General features: G+C 51.5%; 1 protein-coding gene across 1 annotated transcript in view; it reads right to left on the reverse strand.

Moving 5' to 3' along the window:
* KISS1R (KISS1 receptor) overlaps window positions 1–9,764 on the reverse strand; it is a 739,185-nt gene extending 729,421 nt beyond the window's left edge. Inside the window, exon 1 of the mRNA XM_069647574.1 lies at window positions 7,534–9,764. Within this exon, the coding sequence (XP_069503675.1) occupies window positions 7,534–7,780 (247 nt within the window). The 5' untranslated portion in view covers window positions 7,781–9,764. The remainder of the gene's footprint in view (window positions 1–7,533) is intronic.
* Between the last annotated feature and the right edge of the window lie 245 nt (window positions 9,765–10,009).

Genomic DNA, 10,009 nt, shown 5'->3' on the forward strand with positions numbered 1-10,009 from the left:
TGGGATGCTTTTTAATGTGGTAGTTATATGTGAATTGTGAGATTTTAAAAAACTAAACCTTTTTGTATGTATTTCCTTTCTTTTTACTCATGCAAAAATTGCCCTTTTCACACAATAAATTATTCAGATTCATGAAATGATTTACTGAATTATCCTGTGGAGACAGTGATTATTTTACTTGTGCGATTGCGACTGCTGTTTAGTTTCTTTGTCAATTTAGGTATAGGATCCTTTCTTGTGTATATATCCAGTTACACAATGTCACATTCCCTATATGCCTCTTAATCCCAGTCTAAGTCCCAGTCTCGGACTCTCAAATTCAGTCTGTCAGTCTCACCGTCAGTCTGAGCCTCAGTCAGGGTGTCTCAGTCTCAATCATAGTTACAGTCTCTAGGTCTCAGTAGCTCAGTTTCAGACTCTCAGTCACAATCTCAGACCCAGACTAATCTCTCCAATTAAGCCTCTAAGGCCCCGATTCAGGGAAAAGGGTGCATTAATCCCACAAAGGCAGCGCGTCAAGAATGACACTGCACGATCCTGCACTCAGACGTTTTTCTGTGCGCTCTGCGTATTCATGGAATTGTCAGCGCAAAGTAACCATATACGCAAGTTGCGGCTGGAACGCCCCTGACACGCTTCCACACAAAGCAAAAACAGCCAGAAACAGCTACCTTTGCATGCTTCCCGGGCGCAAATACATGCACCCTCAAAACAGTGCGTGGGGTCCCCTGCAAGCAGGCCTATATCTCAGGGACCCTACACAGGGTCCCCATTAACTGTTACAGGCACCCCAACCACATGCGTATGATTTATCATAATTCAGGTAAAACTCAGAAAATCGGCATGTGACACCCTGTAACCCGTTCCTGCACCCCGCTGCACTGCCTACACGCACCCCTAAGTTAAATCAGAACCCCACCTGCATACACACACCCCTAAATCTGACACCCAATCTTACCTCTGCAAAGTGAATCCTATGTGCAAGTGTCTGTATGCCTGCCTTCAAGTGGCAGATAGTATGAGGGCTTTGCATGGCCATTTCCCTGCCAAGAGGTTGCGCCGTCGGATCCATGAATACGTATCGTTCTGCGCCATATTGGGCGTGCGATGGACTTCTTCTGGCCCATCCCTCGTAATGCCCACTATCTCGCATGTTCTTCCCCATTTTCTGTGTTCCGCCCCCCTTCCCAGCCCTCTGTACAAGCCACGCCCACTTTCAGGGGCATGGCAGGCCGCCGCGAAATCCACACAAGTCCCAGGAAAATCATAACATTCAATGCCATGAATCGACGTATGGAATTTCGCACACAGTTTGGCACACAAGTTCCCTATTTCCCACACAAATAATTCCATGAATTGGGCCCTCAGTCTTTCAGTCTTACTCTGCATTTGAGTGTTAGTCACAGTCTAGCAGTGTAAGTCATAGTCTCTCTGTCTCAATCTGAGTCACTGTCTCTCAGTCTGAGTATCTCAGTCTCATTCTCGCTGTCTCATTCTCTCAGTCTCAGGGTGAAAATAGCAGGAAGGAAGGTGGAGGCTGGCTGCATGGAGAGTTTGTAAGGGGCTGGATGCTAAGTACAGAATGTGACACAATCGAAGAGGATGTTGGTCTGTTATGCCGCAACAACACCTTAAACCTGCAAATGCATCTGTGTATGGCATTTGCACATTTGAAAACATAAACCTTTTTTCCCTCTTCTGGGAAAGTCGAATCTTGGTGTTTTTGCGCATCTCTCTCTCTTCTCTCATCCACTTCTCCTCCACCTACCTGCATGCACCCCCTATGGTGCTCTCTCTGTCTCCCATCCTCTCAAACTTCTACTCTATCTCTTACCCTATCCATCTCACTAGGTCTGGAAGGAAGACGTTCATGAGGGACATCCTGGTCTCCAACCCAGGCCTCTCTATCGCTGATACCCAGACCCTCCAGACAGACTCTCACTGACATCCTCTTTGTCGTCCCCTCTCCATTCCTATGGACACTTCATATGGTTTCTGTTCTCTCTCCTTTCTCCTTCTCTTCCATTAATGGTGGCACTAGGTGGGAGGTCCTCTTGACCCCCTTCCACTCCTCCAAGGCCATCATTCATGCCTATATGAACTGCATCATCTTGATTCAGGGCCCTCAGCCCAATCTCCTAATTTTTGATAGGCGTTTCCTGTGTTTTATCAACTTCCTCCTTCTCCTTCTACTCCTTCCACCACCTTTCTGGCACCCTCATCTTCCTACTCTGCCCACCCTCGGGCCCCTGTACCACCTCCGCAGGGTGTACCTCAATCCTGTACCCCTCCACAGAAGTCTTTCAAATGTGACAACCTGCTCCACGTCGTTACCTTCACTTCTCGCTCTGCTGTCAAACATTTCTCTGACATCTGTCACCTCCTCAAAGAACTCGACCTAGATGTCCTTACTCTCACAGAGACATGGTTTACGGCCAGTTCTGTCACATGTTTTGACACTCTCCTCCCTGTGGGCTACAAGATCCTCTCCAAACCCAGAACCAACTGTCCTAGAGGAGGAGTAGCCCTGATCCTTCTGGAGTGGGTCCCGGCATCTGACATCCCTACGCAGGCCTACTCCTCCTTTGAATGCCTGTTCTTCAGGCTCTCTATCTCTCCTGGCCTCTCTCTAACTGTGGCCACCATCTACAGGCCATCTGGTCTCCCTCTCTGAATGGGCCGACCTATCCTCTTCTCTCCTTGCCTCTACTTCTCACCTTCTCATCCTCGAAGATCTTAAATCCACCTCGATGATACTAATCCCTCCTCTGGGCTTTTCCACAACCTCTGCAACACTCTCTCTCTTTCCATTCTGCCCTCTGGCCCGACACACTCTGCTGGACATACATTGGAGGTTCTCATTACCTCAGACATTCCCCTCTTATCACTGCTCTCTCTTGGACTGACCACTTTCTACTCACCTCTCATCTGAAACTCTCTATCCCTCAGGCAAAGGTCCCCTCTGCCCCCAGCGCTACCAGCTACCTTTTCAGTCATTCGTCCCATGAAGTGTGTGTCAGTGGATGCCTTTGCCTCTACTTTCTCTGCTCCTCCTACTCCTGCATCTGACTCACACCCTGACAAAGCCCTTTCTAATCTGCATCTTTCTATTTCCACCACCCTGGACATTCATGCTCTTCTCATGAGAATCCGTCTGAAGCCTACCTCCAAGGGCAACTCTTAATATGATTGCAACCTCACCATCCTGAAATGCAAGTGCAGGGTGACTTAGAGGAAGTGAAGGGCTTCAGGTGCATCCTCTGATAAACTGGCCTGCCGCCTGCTACAAAGGCAATAGAGACTCTCTGTCCTGTCCAAGAAGAGTGCACACATTCAAGCCTGTGTTTCTGTGGCCTCTAACAACATGGCCAAAATATTCAAAATCTGCAAGGAACTGGCCAATCCTGTTGCAGACCCTGCCTCTCCTGTTCCCTCCAAGGCCCTCTGTATGGCTCTGGTCTCTCACTTCTCTGCTAAAACTCAGGACATCCTGTTCTCTATCTCCTCTTCCTCTCTCGGCCCCCTTTTGGCTATCTCTCCCTCTCCTCCTCCTTTCTACTCTTTCCCTCTGACACCTGATGAGGTTTCTAGACAAGTTTGATCTATGAAAGGATCGTCCAAATAGTGCCCCTGCTCCTCCAAAACCATCAAGGACCATATTGACACCCTGGCTCCAGCCTTGGCCGATTTCTGTAATCACACTTTCGCCACTGGAACGTTTCCCTCTCCCCTTAAGCACTCCCTTGTGCGCCCCCTCCTCAAAAAGCCATCTGCCGATCCTACCTGCCCGGCAAACTATTGCCCAATCTCCATCCCCCCTTTCCTGGGAAAAATCTTGGAAAAGCTGGCCATCCCATAGCTTACTCTCCACAGTGAATATGTTGGTTGTCTCCATGACCATCAGTCTAGCTTGAGAGCTGCCAGAGGCAGGAATACCGCTCTCCTGAACACCCGTGAAGATCTGCTCTCTAACCTGGATTCCAACATTCCCTCTGTCCTCATCCTCCTTGATCTTTCCTCTGCTTTCGACACAGTCAACCATGCCTTCCCGATCAATTTACTCTGTGTGAACCTGGGCATCACGGATCAGGCCCTGGAGTGGCTGACCTCCTTCCTCTTGGACCACCCCTCCCAGGTCCAACTTGCTCCCTTTTTCTCTGCCACCTCTCTCTCTACATATGGCGTTCCGCAGGGCTATATCCTCTCACCCTGGTTTTTCAACCTCTACTTGGCCCCTTTGGCTTATCTGATCTCTATTTTCTCTTCTAGCTTTCAGTGTTCTGCGGATGACTCAGCTTTGCTTCAGGCTCCTCTCACCCTCCTCTCCTCTCTCGCTCATTCCTGACAGTCTATCCGCGATTCAAGATTGGCGCATGTCCACTGATCTCTGCCTTAATTCCAGTAAGTCAGAGATCCTTCTCATTGGGACCTCTGCTTTCACTCTCTCACTCTGGCCGCCTGCCTTGGGCCCTCTCTTTCACCTTCCTGCAAGTAAAAAAACATTGGTGTCATCTTCAACTCCACTCCCTCTTTCTCTTGTCACATCTCGGACATCGCCAAGAAGTCCCACTCCTTCCCTTTCTCACTTCCCCTAAAAGCTCACTGTCTCCAAAGCCCTGGTTCTCTCTAGGCTGGACTACTGCAACAGCCTCTTTGTCAATCTGCCTTTCCCACTCTCTGCCCTCTGCAACTAATCCAGAACAGGACTGCAAGCCTTATCCTTGGCCTCAAGCCCACAGGTCATCTCTCTCTAGCCCTGAAAACTCTCCTCGGGCTCCCGGTGGCTGCAGGGATCAAGTGCAAGACCTTTTGCATTGTCTACAAAGCTTTCTGGGGCCCGGGCCCGCACTACATCCAATGCTCTCTTCTAAAATATCTTCCTTCTCAGGGCCTTCGCTCAGCTACCTCCAACTCTCTAAGGATTAGACGCTTCTCCAGGCAGAGATTGGGGGGTAGATTCCTCTCCTCTGCAGGTGCTTTCCTCTGAAATGGCCACCCTGGCCCTCTCAACCGTGAGCCAAACCACCTGAAGTTCCGGAAGCAGGTCAAAAAATTCCTCCTCTGCTTTCTCTCTCTCCCTCCCCCTGCTGACCTACCTGTCTGCTGTACCGACTGGTTGCTTGGCTACCGTCAGAGTCTCACTGGTACCAGGCTCTTTCTTGATCAGTCACCCATCACTGCTTCTGGACCTACCACACACGTAGGGGCTGTAACTGTAACCCTACAGTCCCGTGTTCTCCTTGCACTAACCAGAGCCGCACTGCCCTGGCTGCACTTACTCAGAGTACTGCTGCCCTGTTTTCCCCGGCCCTCTCCCTTGCAGTTCCCCTATCGCTTTCCCCTTGCACTTCTCGTTCTCGCACTTGCACGATCTGAATGATACTAGTAAGGATGAGGCCTAGTAAGATTGTCTTGTCCTCCCTCTGTCTTCCCTCCCTTGTCTTGTCGCGCCTAGAAACACGTGCGTGCAGGCTCGTTATAAATGACTTATCATATCATATAATTTGCTTTTCTGGAAGGTTTGGGGTTCGCATAGGTAGGCAAAGAGCTTAAGTTTCCCGGGAAAACACTGGATACAGCAGCGGCTTCAGTTGTGCCATAAGAATTTGTACGTTATTTCTTTACAATGCGCTTACGCCTAAAGTAAAGGGGAGATGGTGAATGCTTTTCCAATGTTTCTCACCTAGAAATTGGCATATGGGCTTCACACGACTGCATCTTCCTTACATCAGTTATAACTATCATGTATACATGTATGACTGCAGAAAAGCACAATCATACAATAATTATTTGTGCTCCAATTAGTAATTCGTGTAATTATTTTCTTATTAAGATAGATACATGAAATTAACTTTTCCTAATGTAATTAAACAATAAATACACGCAGCATCACTTATCTTGGCATGGAAAGGTTTTTGCTTGGTTGCATCACTTAAAAGCATTGCTCGGCCTACACATGTTTGACATCATTGCTTATAAAACATATTAGCAACCCACTAACAGTGAGCTTCTTCAGGGCCAGTACAACTGTGTCAATAGAATCTTCAAAATGTAGTTTAGTTGCCCACATGTAAGACAGCTGACTAATCGTGGTTTTTATCAGTTATTTCAGGAAAACGTTGCTTTATTGCCTGTACCCTGATCACACCCTTAGATTTCGCTATCCTGAAATCTTATGCTATTTCTTGCATCTAGAACCCATGTTCATTGTGCATTCTATTTGACCCTCATCCTGTGGACTGCACATGGTCCCTGTCTTCGTTTCGTGTAAATCTTGACTCTAGCATGATTGATTGCACACCAAAACCATCTCGCTCTCCTGGACCCTGGATTTAATGCCAGTCCCATGATCCCACATTCGTTTCTCGCTATCCTGGACCCTACCTTTAATGCCTGCACCAGGATCCCACCTTCATGTCTCACTCACCTGGACCCTCACTTTAATGCCTGCACCAGGATCCCACCTTCATGTCTCACTTTCCTGAACCCTCACTTTAATGCCGGCACCAGGATCTCACCTTCAGTCTCACTCACCTAGACCCTCACTTGAATGCTTGCACCAGGATCCCACCTTCATGTCTCACTTTCCTGGACCCTCACTTTAATGCCGGCAGCAGGATCTCACCTTCAGTCTCACTCACCTGGACCCTCACTTTAATGCCTGCACCAGGATCGCACCTTCATGTCTCACTATCCTGGACCCTCACTTTAATGCCTGCACCAGGACCCCACCTTCATGTCTTCCTCTCCAGAACCCTCACTTGTATGCGTGCACAAGGATCTCACCTCCATGTCTCGTTCTGCTGGACTCCCACTTTAATGCCTGCACCAGGATCCTACCTCCGTTTCTCGTCACCCTTGACCCTCACGTGCTGCACCCTTGCTCGACTTACATCCCTTGCCCACCTTCCCCGGCACAGCCCTCTCCTTACTGCTTGCCCCCAGTCCCTGCCTTTACTTATACTTCCCGGGGACCCTCACTTTATTTGACTTGCTCCCCGATGCCATCTGCATTTCTTGCTCCCAGGACCCGCACTTGCCGCCCCCCAGTCCTTGCACCCATGTATCCCCCACCTGGATCTTAACTGTGTTGCCGTCCCTCCAGCCCCTGCCTTTATTTCTCATATCCCTAGACACTCACTGTGTCTCTTCCACCCCGATACCAAATCCATGCGTCGCTCTCCTGGTTGATTGCTGACACCTCCATCCCATTCAATGCTGGCACCCCCTAGCTACCCGTCCCATCATCTTCATTGCTCCCTGCCTCCTTCGCCAATGCCCGTAGTCCACCCATGCGCCTCGCATGGATTGCACCCATTTTCTGTTGCATGCCCCCCCTTGTCGCTCCCACTCCTGGTCGTTTCTGTCTTCGCCACTCCCCCCTCTCCACCGGCCCACACTACACTGCTCGCACCCCAGTTCCTTCCGTTCCCTGTCACTGCTCGTGCCCGGCCGGCACCCTTCCTTCGTATACCGCCCGCCCCCCTTCATTGATCAGACCCCACTCGGCGCCCCCTCCCGCACCCCCCTTACCTATGTAGAAGTTGGTGACGGTCCGCATCTGCTTGTGTTTGGAGATGACGTAGATGACCAGAGAGTTGCCCGCCAGCCCCACCACCATCAGCATGGCGAAGAAGAGGGGCACCAGCCAGGCGTCCACCAGTCTGGGGGGGCTGCGGGGGTCGGTGCTGTTGCCCTCTGGCAGGGCTCTGCCAAGGCACGACTCGTTCATCAGAAAGGACTCGTTGCCCATCTCTGGGCTGGCAGAGGCTTCCCACATGCTCTCCGTTGGGATGGGGCTTGCTGCGTCTGGGCAGTGCCCACCTCAAAGGCTGGCGCAGAATAAGTAGGTTGGTTCAAGAGGGCCCAAGGAAGCTGCAACGGGATAACGGGACTCTGCCCCAATGAAGGATGGCAGCGGTGAATGCAGAGGGCAGGGGCAAGAAAGCTGATACGGGTCCACTGGCACGGGAGGCAATAGAGTGGCACAGCTGGGGCAATGCTAGCAGAGGTTTACGAGAGGAAGGTGGGTGGCACAGTGGGCGCAATTACAGGAAGGATACTCCGGGGGAGCGAAGGTGTCACGGGCAGAGAAAGGCTGGCACATGTAGCTTGGCACACACGGAGGAAGGCTGGTAAAGATGAAGAATGCTGATACCGATGACTGAAGACTGGCAGATGTAGAGGGAAGCTGGCACGGGGAAATGAAGGGTGGCATAGGCATTGAACGATGTCGCAATTAATGAAAGGATAGCAGGTGTGTGGGCCGGCTGTCGGAGCGGGATGAAAACTTGCACACGTGGAGGACGAGTGAATGAAGGCTGTCACAGAGAGAGAAGGGCTGGCACGTGCTGGGAAGATTGGCACAGATATACGAAGGCTAGCACTGGCAGGGGAAGGATGGCTCAGCTAAATGACGGTTGGCACAATTGTATCCAGGCTGGGGTGGATGGAGAAAGTCGGACACAGGGGGAGGAAGGCTGTCACGGGTGGAGGAAGGCTGGCACCGGCGGGGCAGTTGGCACAGGTGGGGCCTTTGGGAGAGGTGACTTACGTCTCGCACGGGTAGAAGAAGGGTTCCACAGCTTAATGGAAACTGGAAAAGGTGGAAGGGTGGCACTACTGAATAAATGCTGGCAACTGCGTGGGATGATTGGCACAGGTGGAGAAGACTGGTAGGTGAGGGTGGAACTTCAACACATGAATTTAGGCTGGCACAGTAAAATGTAGGTGGCAAAGGTAACCATTAGGCCAGAAGCACGGGTAAATGGAGGCTGGACATCTGGTTGGGGCGGGTAGAAGTAGGTGGCTTGTTGCTAGCACATCGGATAATGGTAGTCATCGAAGCGCTAGAACAGGTGAACGAAGGCTGCTACCGGTGAGATAACTTTGGCGAATTAGAATGAGTCCCATGCAGCTGAAGACTGGGGCAAGTAAGAGGCGTGAGGTTGGCACAGGGAGGGGAACGATGGGATCAACGAGTGCTGGTGAAACAAGACTGGCTCAGGTGACTGCGGCTGTAGGAAGACTGGCACAGGTGACTTTCCATGGAGTACAGTTGACACGGGTGACTGAAAGCTGCCACAGGTGGGTGCGGATGCAGGGAGCCTGGCGCGCGCCACTTCAGTCGGTGGAAGGTTGGCACAGGGGAAGGGATGCTGGCACAGACGGCTGCAGGTGTGGGAAGGCAGGCAATGGTGGATCCAGGTGGAGGAAGGCTGGCACGAGATGAAGTAGGCTGTACAGGTAGGTAAGTGTAGGCGGAGGAGGACTGGCACAGATGGAGCAGGTGAAGGAAGCTGGCACAGGCAGGTGCAGTCCAGGGGAATCAAGCTGATAGCAAGCTGCCGGCCTCTCCTCTAAGCCCCCTCACCACTTGGGGAGGGGCGCGCTGGACACAGATTTTAACTCTGGGGTCTCCCCTTTCAGGTGATGTGTAGGAGTGTTCTCTCCGGGAGCTGTCCACCAGCGCTCCCCACACTCACTCCCTGTCTACCCCTCAGCCTGGATCCTTCAGCTCCGGCACGTGTCTCGAGTCAGGAGCATGTCTCTGGAGCCGTAAACTGAGCTGTCTCTCACGCTGTAGTCTGCATCTTCTGAGAGACCTCGCTGCGAGACGCAGATCGCCGCCCCTTCCCTCGCTCTCACTCTCTCTCCTTCTCGTCTACTTGCCCTGTTCCACGTCTCTCTCTACACCCACTCTATCTGATGCTCTCTGTTCGTTCGTCTCTAGACTGAACACCCTCTCCTCGTGTCTCACTCCCTGCTCCCCACCTGCCTATCCTCGCTCCCCCTGTCATTCTATTCGTGCTTCCTCCCCCTTCTCCCTCTCGCTCTCCCTCCCTCCCTCCTTCCCCTCTCTCTCCCCCTCCTTTCTCTGTCTCTCTCTTTCTATCTCTCTCCCACTTCATCTCTCTCTCTCAACCTTTTCCTCCCTCCTCCTCTCTCTCCCTCCCTCCTTCCCACGCTCTCCCCCTTCCTTTTCTGCCTCCCTCTTTCTATCTCTCTC

This window comes from Ambystoma mexicanum, chromosome 1p (assembly GCF_040938575.1).
Source record: "Ambystoma mexicanum isolate Mex_15411 chromosome 1p, UKY_AmexF1_1, whole genome shotgun sequence".
Classification (NCBI taxonomy): Eukaryota; Metazoa; Chordata; class Amphibia; order Caudata; family Ambystomatidae; genus Ambystoma; species Ambystoma mexicanum.